This window comes from Notolepis coatsorum, assembly GCF_963971535.1.
Source record: "Notolepis coatsorum genome assembly, chromosome: 18".
NCBI classification, from domain to species: domain Eukaryota; kingdom Metazoa; phylum Chordata; class Actinopteri; order Aulopiformes; family Paralepididae; genus Notolepis; species Notolepis coatsorum.
The window spans coordinates 69377320-69395758 of NC_140182.1; the positions used below are offsets into that span (position 1 = coordinate 69377320).

General features: G+C 42.9%; 1 protein-coding gene across 4 annotated transcripts in view; it reads right to left on the minus strand.

Moving 5' to 3' along the window:
- Nucleotides 1-298: 298 nt before the first annotated feature.
- mef2aa (myocyte enhancer factor 2aa) overlaps nt 299-18439 on the minus strand; it is a 185979-nt gene continuing 167838 nt past the window's right edge. For all 4 annotated transcript variants that reach the window (XM_084335430.1, XM_084335428.1, XM_084335431.1 and 1 more), the window contains 3 exons: nt 7985-8105; nt 7702-7825; nt 299-4224 (listed from right to left, as the gene is read on the minus strand). In XM_084335430.1, coding sequence (XP_084191556.1) covers nt 3834-4224; nt 7702-7825; nt 7985-8105 — 636 coding nt within the window. In that variant the 3' untranslated portion in view covers nt 299-3833. The remainder of the gene's footprint in view (nt 4225-7701; nt 7826-7984; nt 8106-18439) is intronic.

An 18439-nucleotide genomic window follows, 5' to 3' on the forward strand; every position in this document is an offset into this window, starting at 1 on the left:
GAAGGTTCCCGGGTTCGATTCCGGCTGCTCCGGGCAGCGTGTCGAGGTGTCCTTGAGCAAGACACGTGACCTCCTAACTGCTCCTCAATGAGCAGGTCTCGGTGCCTTGCATGGTCGCCTCTGCCATGAATGGGTGAATGTGAGGCACAAGTTGTAAAGCACTTTGGATAAAAGCTGCTATATGAATGCAGTCCATTTACAATTCGCTGCTAAAGGCACTGGTTTCAGTGTAGATGATGCACATGGTCAATAAACAACACTTTGGTATCTGCCCAACATGAAGGACGTGGACGTCTGATTGAGCATACATTGAGGTGTTTAATTAAGTTGACAAGTCTCTATTGTTTGGGAATTCACAGGAGGACAAATTATATGTAAGAGTTGTTCACTTCATTTTTATACAGAATAAGCTAGATAACCTAAATTACACAGTAAAAGCCAATATTTTGTACTTTTGTGAATGTAGAATACAAATTTGTACAACAATTTCTCTAGCATAGTATCTTAATTGTTTAATAAAAAGTTCACTAGATTATTTATTGTATGATGGAGATAAAACAACACATTCAAGGGAAATAAAATGCAAATGAACGTAAAATCTCTCTCAGATTTCTTTTCAACAAGTTAATTCCATTCATGGCAACAAAGACCAGCTTGTGCCGCCAAAACGGTCTGAACGCTCAAACCGGAAAACAGCTTTTCCAGCTATAGTGAACTATCAACTACAAACATTTACCAAACACATAAATCTGTGTATAAAAGCCACAAAGCAAAGCGTTGTCTACTCTTGCACAGCGACGTGAAGAAAGTCCTCTAAAATTTTCGCTTTTTTAACGTTGATTACTTGAACCCTTCTCTTTCACATTCATCAGTTGTGCACATTTAGACAGTACATAGACCAAAAGAGCAAGCGTATCACATTGCATTCCCCGAGACGTTTTCTTGTTTGAATCTTTATCTGACGGTGGGGGGGAGGGCATGGTTTGGTAGAGTTAGAGAGAGATCTCTGTATTGTTTCACATCTTTCCGTAGAGGTGAATGTAAAGAGTCGCTTCTGTATTTTCTTTGGGATAAGGCATTTCCTAACTGTGCATAATACAGTCAATAGAGACACTAGAAAAATTCCCTGATATGCTATTAAGTGCTAAGTGTGTGCGGGTAATTATGAGGTGATTATTGTAGTTGTACAGTCCTGTATTATTGCTGTTTTCACCTGCTCTGTTAATTTGGAATACAATGGCGTTTACTATAAATGGACAACGTTAATAATTCAAGTCGACAACTGAATGTGAAAGTGGAGGTGTCTAGTGTCCATCCGAATCTGTCTCAATTCAATAGGTTTGTGCGACTGGGAACCGGTTGTGGCACTTCAGTCTACGTTTCATCCGCTCAAGCCACACTTAGTTCATAATATTCATATTATAATGCTTTTCAGACTAAGTGTGACCCGCTATGACATCTTATATACCGAACCCGTTCTGTGACTTTAGGTATGCGACTGCGTCTGGGGGGGGTGGGCGAAAAATGAGTGAGGGGGGGGGGAACTGCATAGATCATCGTGGGCTAGTATCACCTGCTGCTCTGGGACCAGTGGGAGGGCGGGGGGGTGAGAGAATAATTATGCTCGACGGTTAAGACGCACACAAGACAGTGTGGCGAATGCAGAGTGATACTCTTCTCATACAGCAAACTTCTCATACAAATGTGTGCAATTCAGCAGTGAGATTAAGTCAATGGCGTCACATTGTTCTCTTATGATTTAGCTGCTGAATCCTTTTGCTTCCACGAGGATGGAGTTGAATGTAAGACAGAGCCCCCCCCCCTGTAACAGATGCCTGTGTCTCCTCCACCCAAGACTGGTACAGCCTCACCTCCAATCTCCCTCTAATAGAAACATCAATGCCCTCAGGTTATATGTCACCTTCTCCTGCTTGTAATGGAGCATTGTGGACACAAAGTGTACTTTCTGGAACCAATTAACTAAAAGGATGAATTTTTGTACTTTTGGACGTGATATTTACAACAACTTAACGAACGGACATGAACAAGTCTCCCCGTAGGTCAGAGGAACGCCTCTTGCCGTATTCTATGCTGCTTTACCACTTAAATTCTACTATCGATAGCGTTGTTGAAACTGCTCGTGAGGTATGGCGAGTCTTTCGGTTTTGAGCTACTACACGCAAGTAACAAAAGATTTTCTCTTCAATGCCGAGTCGGGACCTTGGGTTTGTGATGTTGGCAGTGTGTTCAGCAACTGCAGGTTTAGCTAACACAATAGGAGGGAGGACACCCTATTTCCTCTAGCTTTGCGATTATCCTTCACAAAATAAGAAATAGTGGAACTTCAACCTTATAGCATTGTAATTACAATTTCTAAAGGACAAACAATCACCACTATTAAAGGGAAAATGACCCGAAAAAAACTACTGTCTGAAACTGAAAAAAAAAACTAAAAAACACTTGGATGATAATGCTAATAATTAAATTTAGAAGAGGTTACAGTAAAATTAACAAAATATCAAATATTAACCAGTGAATACTCTACTTTTTAAGGGTCTATCCTTGTAAACTTGGCTGAAATCCACAAAAATATACTTTTCTCAAAACCGGTGAATAGTACAATACATTATGTACTCACACCAAGGTGATATATATTAAAGTTGCTATTTACATAACAAAAAGAAAGTGTTTGGCTCAAATTCTCAATTATACAAACAGAACAGCGAGTGTTCATGGCTTTAGATATCGATTCAAGATCTGGTTTACATGACTTTACATCGTTTGTAATAAAGCACAATAAAAAATAAAACTATGATGGAAAAAAGATGCATTTGAAAGAATTGCTAGGAAACCAGAGCTACTATACAAAACAACAGGAAAGAAAACAGAGCTTTGGCTTAAATTACCCATGAATTGTTGCACAAACGTGAATATCTTGATTTTCTCACCAGTTCAACTGGACAACTTCTCATTATCTTAATTGCACATTATATATCATATTCTTTTAAGTTATAAAATGAATGTTATGTTATTATTGCAATAAATTCTTTTTCCATTTCCTTTTTTTATTATTATTATTTTTTTTTATTTTTTTTTTACCTCCAACATTATTGTTTCATTTATACAGCAAGGTAGCTTCTACTGTTGTAAAATATGTATGACCGGTACGGTAACTCCTGTATAATGTTAAGTGTTATCTCTATGTTCTTTAAAAATGCCTAATCAACTGATTTAATCAATTGGAAGAGGCCACTCGAGACAACGTTTCCTGTATTGTTAGAGCTCAATTTTGAAATGTGAGTTCTTGCGCGGAACATCATAAGTAGGGGCCCTCAGCCAGAAAGCAACACAACATTCTTTGATTGTTCGCAACTTGCAACCACAACAGCAAAAACAGTAACTACATGTAAGTGCCAGACTAGACCAGTGACTACAATAATCTATAAATCTATCGTTTTTAACTATTCTCTTTGAACATCAAACTCCTGCAAACATTCTCGGATTTGCACCAAGTACCTGATAGCGTCTGCTTGTGCATATAAGTCAGTCCAGCTAATTGAGTTTTTTCTTTTTCTTATCAATGTGAGATTGTATTTACTTTAGATATGTCTGGACACTTGATTATTTTAATTACATTTGCCACTCAGTCTTAGAAAATGAAATGGAGTTAAATAATAGTATCATAATGATAGCTCTAAGGATCCTTCCTCCCCTTTTCATCGCCACATCTCTTTTTCTCTCTCTCTCTCTCTCTCTCTCTCTCTCTCTCTCTCTCCCTCTCCCTCTCCCTCTCGACTGGCTGGTGACCGGGGGCTCTTGCCCGGTGACTCTCTCTATGTCACCCACGTGTCCATGCGCATGCGCTTGACCGACGGGCTCTCCCTGTCCTCTGGGCCGGCGGGGGGCCTGCCCAGCCCCAGTGGGGAGTGGAAGTCTGGCCGGTGGTCCTCCCTGTCGCTGCCGTCGTACGAGCTACAGGAGGAGCTGAGGCTGTCGACGGGCGAACGTCCCAGATCCTGCCGGCTGGACACCTGCTGCTGCTGCTGCTGCTGCTGCTGTTGCTGCTGCTGTTGCTGATGCTGATGCTGGTGCTGCTGCTGCTGAGTGGGGAAGCCGGAGGGGGTGAGGCGCTCCCGCGGCGGGGAGATGGGCTCCGACTTGATGTTTATGTTCTGGCTGGTGTTGATGGAGAGGTTGGAGCCTTGAGGTAGGTGACCGCCACCCCTGTGGAGAACAACATCAGCAAAGGGGGCTTTAATGTTACTCACTCGTGTCTTGTATATATATATCTTCTACCGTTTCTTTTTAACTTAAAGGGGACATGCATTATAAATGGCTTTTTTCTGTGTTTAGCATGTTTTTATAGTAATAGGAGTTAGTATCAATGGGTCTGTGTCTCTAATTATCATATTGACTCATCAGTCTAGTCTCGAGTTCACAAGATCCTCCCTCACTCAACTAAGCTGTTCTGATTTGACCCGCTCCCTGACGTGAATAGGGTACTGATCTGCATAACTAACGCCCCCTCTATAGCGCACAGTGAAACCTGACACTTCCTCAAACGGGAGGCAGAGGGAGGGAGAGACAGAGAGAGAGAGAGGGAGAGAGAGAGGGAGGGAGAGAGAGAGAAGAGAGATCGCTCCGAGAGCCCGCATGTGCGTGTGCGCGCTTCGAGTCGCGATGCAGGGGGACTCGGGGAGAGCCTCTCTCTCTCCCTCTCTCTATCTATCTGTCTCTCCCTCTCTCTCTCTCTCTCTCTCTCTCCCTCTCTCTCTCTCCCTCGAGTCGGGAGCACTATCTGTAATATCTTTGCGCATGCTCCCACGCGCACGCCCGTATTCAGATCCGTACAATAATAATCACAGAGGTATATATTGTCATTTGAAACAAGTTACCAATGCATTGTCCCGTGGGATTATGCCCCCGCGAGGCGAAATTAATTAGTATCCCCCTCAGTCTCTCTCTATCTCTCTGTCTGCCACTCGCAGACTGTGTGGATGACTGTCACTCAAAGTACTTATGGGCGGAGCCAGGCCAACACAGCCTGAAATCCAAAGTGAGAAAAATTTGGCTTTTGAGTACTTGATTAGAAATATAAAACAATGAATTTTTTTGAATAAAACCTTACAGAGGTGTTCCATAGACTCACAGGAATTGTGTAAAGTTGCCCAAATAGTGCTAGGAATAGCAATGCATGTCCCCTTTAAGATCTCCTTATTTTTAGCATTCGTTTTTATTTAAGTTGTTCATTCTATTGTGTGATTGTGTGATGTGTGTGATTTTGTGTGAAGGGCGGACTAGCATAGTACGTTTTTCATTGTACGGCAAACTGTCTGTTAAACTGTGCACATGACAATAAATCATCTTGAATCTTGAATCAGAGAGGCTTATGGCGGGGACTGAGGACGATAACTGACTACAAAGTCAGTGCCCCCTCAATGGGGAGCGACGCCTCTCTCGCGGACAAACTCAACTCTTTCTACGCTCGGTTTGGTGTAGACAGTGGCGCCGCTAGCTCAACGGCTGTTGTGGAGGGGGGGGCAACCGCAGGGGGGCAGGGACGCTCTCTCGTTGTCGGTACACAGTGTGAGAAGAGCATTTATGCAGGTGAACACCAGAAAAGCTGCTGGCCCAGATGGAATAACAGGACGCATACTTAAGTCCTGTGCTAACCAGCTAGCCCCTGTGTTCACCGCCATATTTAATCGATCCCTGGCGGAGTCAGTGGTCCCTGCCTGCTTCAAGATGTCTACCATCATCCCTGTACCAAAAAAACCCTCCCCAACAGGTCTCAATGACTACAGACCGGTGGCACTCACCTCTGTGGCCATGAAATGTTTCGAGAGGCTGGTCAAGGATCACATTTGTGCCTCCCTCCCCAGTGATATGGACCCTATGCAATTTGCATACAGGCCAAACAGGTCCACTGATGATGCGGTCTCCCAAGTACTGCACAGCACCCTCTCTCACCTGGACCGACAGAAGGGGGGCTATGTGAGACTGTTGTTCATTGACTACAGCTCAGCGTTTAACACCATAGTCCCCACCAGACTGGTGGACAAGCTGATCGAGCTGGGTCTGAGCTCCGCTCTGAGCGCCTGGATACTGGACTTTCTGAGCGAAAGGCCCCAGGCGGTCAGGGTGGGGGGTCAGACCTCCAACACCATCACCCTGAGCATCGGGTCCCCCCAGGGCTGTGTTCTGAGCCCCCTGCTGTACTCACTATACACACACGACTGTGTGGCCAAGTTCAGCTCCAACTCCATAGTGAAGTTTGCGGACGACACAGTGGTGGTGGGGCTGATCTCGGACAACGACGAGAAGGCCTACCGGGAGGAGGTTGAGGTACTGGAACGCTGGTGCCAGGACAACAGCCTGCTCCTGAACATTGGTAAAACCAAGGAGCTGATCGTGGATTTTAGGAGGAGACAGCAGGAGACACACACCACTGAGGATAAACGGGGCTACCGTGGACAGGGTGAGCAGCTTCAAGTACCTGGGGGTCCACATCTCAGAGGACCTGACATGGACAACACACATAGACTCAGTCGTAAAAAAGGCGAAGCAGCGCCTCTACCACCTGAGACAGTTAAGGAAGTTCAGAGTATCTGGGAAGATACTCCAGTCCTTCTACTCCGGAGCTGTAGAGAGCATCTTGACTGGAAACATCACTGCCTGGTATGGCAACAGCACGGCACAGGACAAGAAGGCCCTACAGAGAGTGGTGCGCTCAGCCGAGCGTACCACGGGTATTGCACTACCAACCCTGCAGGTCCTATACAACAAGAGGTGCAAATCCAGAGCCTGCAGGATAATGAAAGACCCTCACCACCCCAACAACAGCCTGTTCATGCTGCTGCGGTCAGGCAAACGCCTGCGAGCACCAGTAACGAGGACAGAGAGACTTCGGCTCAGCTTCTTCCCCCAGGCCATCAGAGCCTTGAACACTGAACTCTCCACGCACAAGCACACATGAGCACACACACAACACACACACTGTACACGCTCACACACTAGCAGCCACTTTAACATGAGCACACACACACTCATGCTGCACACGCTCACACTATGGACACTTTACAGAAGGAAAGGTCACTTTAAGAATAGTATAGCTTGAGATTGTATAATATAGCATTGTATAGCAGTGTACATAAAGACCCAATGCCTCATCCGTAGCTAACAGTGTACTGCACTGCCACAGGACCTAGCATGTCCTACCATGCTCTGTAAATAGCTCATGTACAGATACCGATATGCCTACTTTGTTTACTTGTTTATTGCACACTTGTGTCGCTCTATTGGTTGGACTCTTATTATTATTACTTGTATTATGCACATCGTTGCGGGCGAGACCCCCCGCATTTCACTGTATACCTGTATGCCGTGACAAATAAAACTCTTGTATCTTGTATCTTGTAGAGAGAGTGATACAGACCAGTGGCTACTTGTGGAGTGACGATTAGCAAACAGACATGCTGTACAGTAACCGTCTACATGTCACAGAGCACGGACGCCGGATACTAATGCGATGCGTGTGTGTGGGGGCGTCTGAAGCGTGTGTGTGGGGGCGTCTGAAGCGTGTGTGTGTGGGGGCGTCTGAAGCGTGTGTGTGGGGGCGTCTGAAGCGTGTGTGTGGGGGCGTCTGAAGCGTGTGTGTGGGGGCGTCTGAAGGGTGTGTGTTTGGAAGAGCGTGTTACTCACACCAAAGAGCTGAGAGCTGCCTGGCCCAATTGATGCTGTTGCCATGCCGACATGGAGCCCAGAGAAAGCCCAGGAGAGCTGAAGCCCTGCAGGGAGGAGATGTCTGCACTGCTCAGGGAGTACTCTGAAAAAAAATAACACAAACACACTGACGTCTCAGTCACACACGTCCACCGCGACATCGCACACCATGTTGAGAGAGAGAAAAGAGCGAGAACCAGTATAACAGGCTGGGCTAAGACCGTCTGGTCGGTCCTCCCAGGGGATGGGACAGGGGACTCACCAGCAGGGTTGTAGGAGGTGGGCATGGCTGAGTAAACCAGGCCCTGCGGGGGCAAGCTGGGGGTGGTCACAGACACAACTGGGGTGGCCAGCGACTGCGAGCTGCTTAACCTCTGGGTGTTCTGCCAAACAGAATCAACAAAACAAGCAATAAGAAAGACCACACTATAACAGTACCATTTTTAGAAAACGTGATATAAGATGCTTATTTATTTATTTATTTATTTTATTATTATATATTTTTAAAGGTAACCATTTTTTGCTCCTGAAGGTGTCATTTGAGAATTGTGCCAATAGGAGAAAAACATTTTGTTTTTCTTTTCATTTCTGCCACAAGGTGGCAGTGTAGATTCGTGGTGATCTACCATAGCTACAGCCACTCTGACCACATTACTGAACCACTCAACCATAATGGTGTTTTGACAAAAAATGGGAAATAGAGGAAGAAAAGAATTTCATCTAACAAAAAGTGCTATATTGACAAGTGGCATGCGATTCTTAATGGGATTTTCAAAGATAATTAAATTCAGATTATTATACGCCAAGTCACTGAAAATCAGTTGACTAAATGTGTTTACAATGTATGAAAATGGATGTCATATGCTAGATTCAGACCAGACTGGATTTCTTTTTTTCTTTTAATCAAATCCATCAGTTCCCCCCATCAAGTTCAAAAGAGCTGCTGTTTGAATCCACAGATGTGGGTATCGTAGAAGTCCCACTACATGTGCTGAGGCATAAAATAATGATCTGGTAAACAATTGATTAAGCCTTGCACGGAATGTTTGCGTAGTTCTATTTTTTTCAGGATATGGCTGCCTGTAACAATTGGCAACCACTTTTGAAAGGAAATACCTAATTTCTGTGCAGTGGTAGAGCAGGTAAAACATTGGAAAAGCATATTACTATTCCCCTGTGTCTTGTTTACAAGATCCAGCAAGAAAATACCAATTTACTAAACCTTTGCTGACATATTGATAAAGGCCTTGATTGATAAAGGCCTCTATTGGTGGCAAAGCATATGTATGTTACAGTAGTATCCGTGTTTGAAGAAAAGTAGGTTAGAGTGTCCACTGCACAGGAAAACTAGAGATACAGTAGATCCATGGCAGCCTGCGCTGGCTCCCACTCTATTATTGTCGCGACGCCAGACCCAAATAACATCACCCTTGCAGTAGAAAGCCTGGTAGAGGTCGCCACTCGATAGAACACAGAAGTGATACCACATTCCATTTGTCCCTGCCTCCCCTCGTTCAAAAGCCTTTGTACTTTACTATGAAGAATGTATATTGCTAAATAAAATGTTGGGTCGGCTTGAAAACATTCTTGGCTTTGAACATTCTGTTTAAAACGATGACTAAAACAAACAAACAAACAAACAAACAAACAAACAAACAAACAAACATTAACCGTGTCTATTTCCCAGACTCACATTCTGCGGCAGAACAGGGTAAATTGACATAAAAGCACATATATTTAAGTATATTTTGGTGAAATATCTTGGTTGTGACAATACTGACCTACTATGGCAAGGCAGTGTGGTTTAATTTTCTTTTTACTTTTAAATACAATTATTATTGGACAGTTATCTCTATGGGAAGAAGCTGTTTTTAATGTAAATTATATTAACATATTGTTTAACTGTAGGGTCAACTCCGTATTTCCTGAGCCACATTTGCTAAAAATAAGATATCGTGAACCAGTGTGCATGACCGCTTTTGCATTCTATATTAGTCTATAAATAGTAGCCTATTTGAACAGTGGTCAAATAAATATAAGGCAGGTAGACAATGAACTCCAGTCAATCATCACAATAACACAAATAAACAAATGCAGAATAGTATAATGTTATAGAGATTATTATAATGTTATTTCCCCCCAAAAAACCCTATTTGTGTTGTTATATCAATCTGACATCACTTACTATAATCTATACTATTTTAGATTTATGAGTTTAAAAAGGTGGGTAAACTTTATTTCACAAAAAAATAGGTTGGTGAAGCAAGGTAAGATGTATTTACCCTCCAATACATCCATGGTTGTGAATGAATGGACAATGGAGATCATCAAAAGTTCTCAGAACAGTATAGGGAGGTGTAGTGGTTACGTCATTGCCGTTTTTCATGTTCCACCCTCTGTCCAACGCAATGTATTTCCCCATTGCCCATAAATAATCTCGTTTAAAACAAATAAAGCATTAACATTTGCATGGTGTACCTTTCTGTGCTTATTCATCCACAATCTATAGCTCAACATGAAAATATTCACAATTAATCATAAAAAAAATCACCAAATTTTATTTCAACCAGAAATGCTTAAACAATAATGTTAGTGATAGAAGGGAACTCGTTTTGTGCAAAAATTAAAAGCCTTTCAATTTCCATGCAGCAGAATTGTTACAATAGCCGATAATCCATTTTCCCAATGATAAATCCCTATATGGGTGGAACAACCAGTGACGTCAGACTACACCTCCCTATTTCAAGAGTAATAAACTACCCTCGACCAAAAGCTATAAACAAAAAAATATCTGAATCTGACTGAGTATACCTGCATATAATCCTTCTATACCTACTTATATACCTGCATATAACCCATATAACTCTGTAGGATAGCATATACAGCATATGCTGTATATACTGTATATAAATATACCGTATATGTATATATGTATTTATTATTACTGTATATATATAATATATAAAATATATAATAATATAATCCTTTTTACATATCTGTAGATACTATATCTGTACATAACCCTTACCTACTCTTACTGGCCACTCCAGTATGACTTACTACCATAGTGTCTTTATACTATGGTATTATGTACTAGGGGTGGAACGGTTCACAAAATCGACGGTTCGGTTCGTATCACGGTTTTAGGTTTACGGTTTTCGGTTCGGTATACGTTGTTTTTTATTTAAAAAAAAGTTAACACTCCAAAAATACCATACATCAACATAAGATATATAGCCTAAAAATAATCCAACTTTTCAGTTATTCTCATGGACGTAGTCATGCAAAAACTGAAAGAATGAGGCCATTTGACATTATATTTGACATTATTTTGACAGTGACGGTTAGAGCTAGGAGATATTTTGGTTTTGATTTAAACATGCTTCTCATTTATTTGGTAAAAAAAAAGGTTTACCTTTAATAATGTTTGGCACACAAAGACCAAACTGACTGAAAAATATAGGCAACATTTGTCAAAGTATTAAAATTATTAAACATTTCCATTTTTGTGGCCACATTATAGACAAAGGCCAACATAAAGTATGCATAATGCTCAACCAGCACTAGACTTTCTTATCAAAAAGTAAAAGTCACAGAAAAGATGATTAGGGTTTTAAATAAGGACGTTTATGGGGTTTCTTGTATTAATAATAATTTGCATTAAAGAATGTTGTAACTGTTGTTATCTTAAAAAAAATTAGATGTTACAAGGGAATGGGGAATATAAACCCCCCCACAGTGGTGTGTGGAGTTGGTACGTCCCAGCAGGGACCAGGATGTTATGGGTTGCAGACGCAGTTGACACACACGCTAGTCTCCTGGCTCGTTATTGAACACAAACAGTTATCTTTGAACCTCTGTTGTCAAGCCTTGTCAATATACCCCCCTTCCCCACTAATCGAACTGGTCACTTCTCTGTGAGCGTTTCCACGGTTAGCTTGCGGCTAACATTAGTTAGCTTGCGGCTAAAGTTAGTTAGCTCGTAGCTAACGTAACGTTAGCCTAGCTCGAGGCTAACGTTATATAACCGAACAATACACACATGCCCCGAACCGTGGGTACAACCTCCACGGTTCGGGGCATGTGTGTATTGTTCGGTACACGGTTCGAATGCGTATTGTTCCACCCCTAGTATGTACCACTGTACATATTAATACTACAACTCTGTACATCTGATTAGCACTATTATTCAGTAGTACTCATTTATATATCTTATACCCAGTTTAATCACCTGTACATTGTATATTACTATCGCGCTTTACTATATAGTACTGTTATATTTGCACTCAGGTTGGATGCCAAAGATATTTTCGCTGTACTGTACTTGTGCTGTATGGTGACAATTAAAAATATCTATTAATCTAATCTAATTGTTTACAGTAGTTCCCACAACAATAGTATCCCGACAACAAAGCCCCAGTGGTTCCCAGTGCTGTGGCAGGCGGGCAACTCCACACAAACACACCCACGCAGACCATCGTCAGACAAAGACATCACACGCTTAGAACACGATTTCAAAAATATATAAAATAAATAATGAAACAAATCCCATTTCTCTCTTCAGCCCTAATATATATAACAAACACATGTGCAGCTGGCCGGAGTTACGTTGGAGGCAGCGCCGTCTATTATGATCTGTTGGACAGCTTCCTCGCATTGTTCCAACACTCTCCAGCCAGATGACATCACCCAGCCCGAGTCTCACCAAAATGACATCATTCAAAGTGAAGTAATCCCTTCTCAGGAAATGTAATACGTATATATGAGATTCGTCATTATTCAGTTGCCAATTCACACTGTTTCCTTGATGTGAATTTCGATACAAACGTTGTACTCAGGGCAAATTAAAACATGCACATGCACACACGTTCGGGGCTCTATGACTAATATGGACGTGTTAGGAATGAAGGAGCCAATTAGACAGGCTGAGGCATTTCTCACAGGCCAAACCCAAAACATGCAGCGACAAACTCAACTCAACCCCAGCCCTTTCTCCATTTGTTATTGTTGGCAGTTCTGGGAGCCAAGTTCTCCAGTTCAAACATGGCCCAGAACAGTGTGATTAGCAGAAGCGTGTTCACACACACAGCCATTTGCCCGGGCATCTCTCAAAACTCACCAAATCCATTTCCTCTTCCTCCGACTGTCCCCGACGGGAGAAGAGAAGAGAGGCAGAGCTTCAACACGCTGCTCTGGACGAGACATGGCGACTACATGCCTACCAGAGCTACACGATTCCCAACATACGACGCGGGCAAGCGAGCGAATGTCGAATCGCTTCCAGTATTCGCAGTTAGGACGTGTCCTGACCAGCTTTGTGCGTTAGCGGACGGGGGCGAACAACGGTTTCGCTTGCTTGGAAAGATCTGTCACTTTGGCTCTATTACGGCAAACATTCCACGGAATTGTTCCACCTCCAAACTGTTTTCATTGGTCACAAGCTATCCCTTGTTCCCGTGACAGTTTCTGGGCTTTCCACTTCCACATAGGGGGTGTAAATCACGATAGGATATAGATTATTTGGCAATTCAGGGACCTGAGATCGGTATGAGACGATATCATATTCATTCCACCTTTATTTAAACTTGAGGTTTCCCCTCATTTACAGTAACGTCGAGTATACAATAGAATAACACAAAAAGATAGAAAAGATAGAATAACACAAAGATAAAACAAGGAAACAAGAAAAGACTAAAAGCAATTACAAAATGGTTATTAATCAAAGTAAAACAATTTCCAAAGATTGGAAGAAGATCAAACTTTAAGTCCATTGAAGGGCGTTCCAAAGTATGGGGCACTAAAAGAGAAGGCAGTTTTCCAAAAATATGGCCATCTAATGACCTGTTCCATTCTGTAGATGATGAAAACTAGGTAAAAGGAGCTGGTGAGCAAGCATCTGACACGTTAGCGCTATGGTTACGCTAGCACTACGGCTACGTACAGCTATGTTAGTGCTATGGTTACGCTAGCACTATGGCTACGTACAGCTATGTTAGTGCTATGGTTACGCTAGCACTATGGCTACGTACAGCTATGTTAGCGATATGGCTACGCTAGCACTACGGCTACGTACAGCTATGTTAGCGCTATGGCTACGCTAGCACTACGGCTACGTACAGCTATGTTAGCGCTATGGCTACGCTAGCACTACGGCTATGTACATCTATGTTTAGGCTTGCCACCTTTCACAAATAGAAATAAGGGACACCTTCCATCGAGCGTGCGCGAATCGCGCATGAGAAAAATGGCCGGATTTTGTAACTATTATTTTTTTTTTTACTTTATTTCGGTTTTAGGGTTAGGGTTATGTTATTTAATTATTTAGGGGAGCCAGCCCCCCAAACTCCTGAAATGCATAGAAAACAAACAGTCAGCACTGTTGTAGCTGAGGTTGTGTTTAACCGTGTGGTATACCTGTGTCACCTCAGCTGGAGTAACAAAGAGGGGAGTGGGATGATAAAATTGAAATGAAATGAAATTGAACAGTATGACTTTTATATTGTTGTCTGAACACTATTTATTTATATATGTTTAAGTATTTATTTAAGTATTTTTGCATTTATGTATTTATGAATTCTATTATTTATGTATTTATTAACTGTTAATCCATTATGAATAATTCCGTTTTCCAGATGAGCATAACAACATAAGAGTTTAAATGGGCACACGATTTAATTATATTGATTAATATAAATACATGTTTATTTATTAGACTTTAAAAACTCAACATTAATGAACAATCAACCATATTAGTAAACTGAAAACATTTAGTTCCAGATTCATTCACTATCAAACCTGTCTCGGAGGAAAGGGAAAGAGTATGCCTGTCTGCCCTAGCTACTAATAAGGTCTTGACCTTATTCCTGCCAGATTTATGAGGGACGGTGCTAAAGTAATTTCTAGAACAATTGCACATATTATTAACCTGTCGATTAACCAAGGCAAATTTCCGTCTGAACTAAAAAAGGCCAGGGTTGTCCACCTTTTTAAGAAGAATTGTAAGACAGATGTTGGGAACTGTAGGCCGGTTTCTATTTTGACAGTTACGTCTAAGGTAGTGGAGCGTCTAGTTTATGAGCAGGTTGAGGAGTATCTAGTAGTTTCAAGTTTCAAGTTTCTTTAATAGTTGTCATACAGAAGTACAGAATACTTTCATACAAAATGCTTCTTACTGTTACGCTCCAGAGACTGTGCTAGACAAGATAGTATCAAATAACATAGTATAGCATGTAAATTAGAAGTAGAAAATGAGGTCCCAGTGTTCAGTATAGACATATGTACAATGTTCGATGCAGAATAGACGTAACTGAGTTACCATATAATATACAATACTATGCAGTGTACTAATGTACAATACTATATAGTGCAAAGCAGAAATGGGATGAGGAACAATTTAGGTACAATTTACAGTAAGGTGTACGAGTTGTAGTGCAATCCTTCATCAATAAATATAAAGTGTGGGGAGTGGGTGCTACAGTGTGTTTGTTTAAAGTGAGTGTGTGCTATAAAGTGTGGGGAGTGGGTGCTACAGTGTGTTTGTTTAAAGTGAGTGTGTGCGTGTGGATGTGTGTGCTATGTGCGTTTGATGGTTGTTGTTGTGTAGTGTTCATTGTTCGTTGAGCAGCCTGATGGCCTGGGGATAGAAGCTTCTTCTGAGTCTTTCTGTGCTCGCCTTGAGACTCCGGTATCGCTTGCCTGACCGCAGCAGTTCAAAGAGGCAGTTGTTCGGGTGACTGGAGTCTTTAATGATTCTCTTAGCCTTGCCCCTGCACCGCTTGTTGTAAATGTTCTGGAGGGTGGGGAGCCCCCCTCCAATTGTGCGTTCGGCTGAACGTGTCACTCTTTGTAGTCTGCTTCGGTCTTGTGCAGTGCTATTCCCAAACCAGGAGGTGATGTTGCCAGTCAGGATGCTCTCTATTGTACATGAGTAGAAGTTCTTAAGGATCTTCTGACTGACTTGGAACTTCCTTAGGCGCCTGAGGAAGTAGAGGCGTTGTTGTGCCTTCTTCACAACACTGTCAATGTGTGTGGTCCATGTCAAGTCCTCCGAGGTACTTAAAGCTGTTGACTCTCTCAACCGGTGCCCCGTCGATGCTGAGGGGGCTGTAGTCCTTGACCCCCGACCTCCTGAAGTCCACAATCATCTCCTTTGTTTTGCTGACGTTCAGGGAGAGGCTGTAGACAACAACTTGCTGTATGAACACCAGTCAGGGTTCAGGTCTGTGAGGTGGAAGGCGTCAGATCAGAACCTCTGGACATTGTATGTGGGGTGCCTCAAGGGTCAATTTTAGGTCCTCTTTTATTTCTGATATATGTCAATGACATGCCAGCATCTGTGAAATGTAAACTACTATTGTATGCAGATGATTCAGCACTTCTGGTGCCAGGTAGGGATGTCGGGGAGATTGAGAGAGCTCCGAGTTCTGAGCTAGAAAGTGCCAGAGAGTGGCTCATAGATAACAAGCTGTCCATTCATCTAGGCAAGACTGAGTCGATCCTTTTTGGCACAACAAGGAGATTAGGCAAAGTCGATCGCATGGAAGTCTCCTGTAATGGAGCAGTAGTCACAGGGAAAACTAGTGCCAAGTACCTAGGACTTACACTAGAGCAGTCTCTCTCATGTGAGAATAGTGCTGCCAACCTTTTATCCAAGTGTGCAGGCAAACTCAAGTTCCTGTATCGGAATAAGATGCTTTTTGAACTTGCTGTTAAAAAGCTGTTAGTGTCCTCCTTGCTTCAATGTAATTTTGACTATTCGAGCGCAGCATTGTTCAGTGGTCTGTTGACTAAATTAAAAAATAAACTTCAGGTGATGCAAAACAACACTATTCGGTACATACTAGGTGTGCCTCCCAGAACGCATGTAGGAAGTGCCGAATTCATAAAGGTGGGACTGCTACCAGTGCACCTCAGGGTTGAACAGGTGAAACTGAACCACATGTTCAACATAGTAAATGGTACAGCCCCAAGCTATCTGAAGTATCAGATCAATATGGTCCATACGCAGCATGGACACGATACCAGGGCCAGTGTTCGCTCTTGTAAGGTGCCGCGGGTCAAGTCAAAAATGTCTCAGAGCTCATTTTTCGACACCGGTATCTCAATGTGGAATAGCCTTCCACTTAGGATAAAACTGTCAGGTTCTAGAGGAATATTTAAAGGTCAGGTTCGCTCATACCTCTGGGGTAAAGTGGCCGGATAGCTGTCAGGTCATACTTGTATTGTTGTTTTAATGATGATATAATGAAATGTGCTATTTTATGGTATTTGGTCAGGATGATATTGACTTGTTTTTAGATATGTAGAATATGGATTTGTTGTATTGGACCTTTGCTGTATGTGTTGTTTTATATGTTATTTGTATATGTCCTTTGGTCAGAACATCAGGGACCATGCTGCATGTCATCCCTTGGATTTGTTGTGTCTTTGGATCCATAAATAAAATCAATCAATCTACCCAGATTACTTTCCAGCTAACACTAGAAAGAGGAAATTGATACACTTTTGTCTGTTACAAGCCAAGAGAGTGGTTGCTCTAAACTGGAAGGAGATACAGAGACCAGGATCGAAACAATGGTTAAAGGAAGTGTCCGAGAATTTGGCAATGGAAAGGCTAACCTACTATCTATCTAGGTCGTCCTCGGACGGGCCTTCCATCGGTGCTTCCAGTCATCCCGATCCTCCATGCATCTGGCTAGCTCACCGGTGCTTTCTGTTCCCGCATCTCTCCTGAGTACGTCCACGTAGGTTAATGTGGGACGTCCTCGTGATCGATGCCCGTGTGTTGGTTCCCACAGCACAAGTTTGCTGGTTGGCATCTCATGGTGTCTCTGGCAGTGACCTGCCAGCCTCATTCTCCTGACTGCCACTTTATCGCTCACCTTTAGCACCCCCCCATACAAGATTGCATTAGTGACATGCTCATCCCTGTTGATGTTGAGCACCACACGCATCATTCTGGTGTAGCACCCATCCAAGGACTTCTGCAGGGTGGGCTTCAAGGTCCAGCATTCACTGCCATACAAAAGGACAGACTCAACTGTTGCATGAAAGAAGTTGAGCTTGATTTGACGGGGGAGGTTGGATTTCCACACACTGGTCATGCCGTTCAGAGCCCTCCACGCAAGCGCCTTCCTCACTTTAAGGTCTTGCTCGGACGAGTTGACCCACGAGCCCAGGTACTTGAAATCACTGACTTCCTTTAGAGCAGAGCCTCCTGTTGTCCTTAGAGGTGGATGATCCGGGAGGATGTTATACATTATGACCTCGGTTTTCTTGGCATTTAGCCTAAGGCCAACCTTGGCGCACTCCGTCTCCACTCTGCACAGGAGTTCCTGTGCCTGCTCCACCTGGTCAGAGAGCAGGGTGATGTCGTCCGCGTAGTCAAGGTCTGTTAGGACTATGGCGGGGTGTCGTCTCGATCTCCTTGGGGTTATTGTGAGACCAAGTTCCTGCTCCCGTCCATTGATGGCCTTCCTGAGCGCATAGTCGAGGACTATGACGAAAAGGAAGGGGGCAAGGGTGTCCCCTTGCATCACTCCAGCCAGGATGTCAAATTCTTCACTGTTGCCGTCTGGGGTTACCACCTTGGCCCTTGTACCCGTGTGCAGTACATACAAAAGGGAAAATCGGAGCAATTTGAGAGGACGTGGGTGACATTTGTGAGTTTCTTGAAAGGTGTTAGAGTGTGAAGGAAAGAGATGGGAGCTGTGAGAGG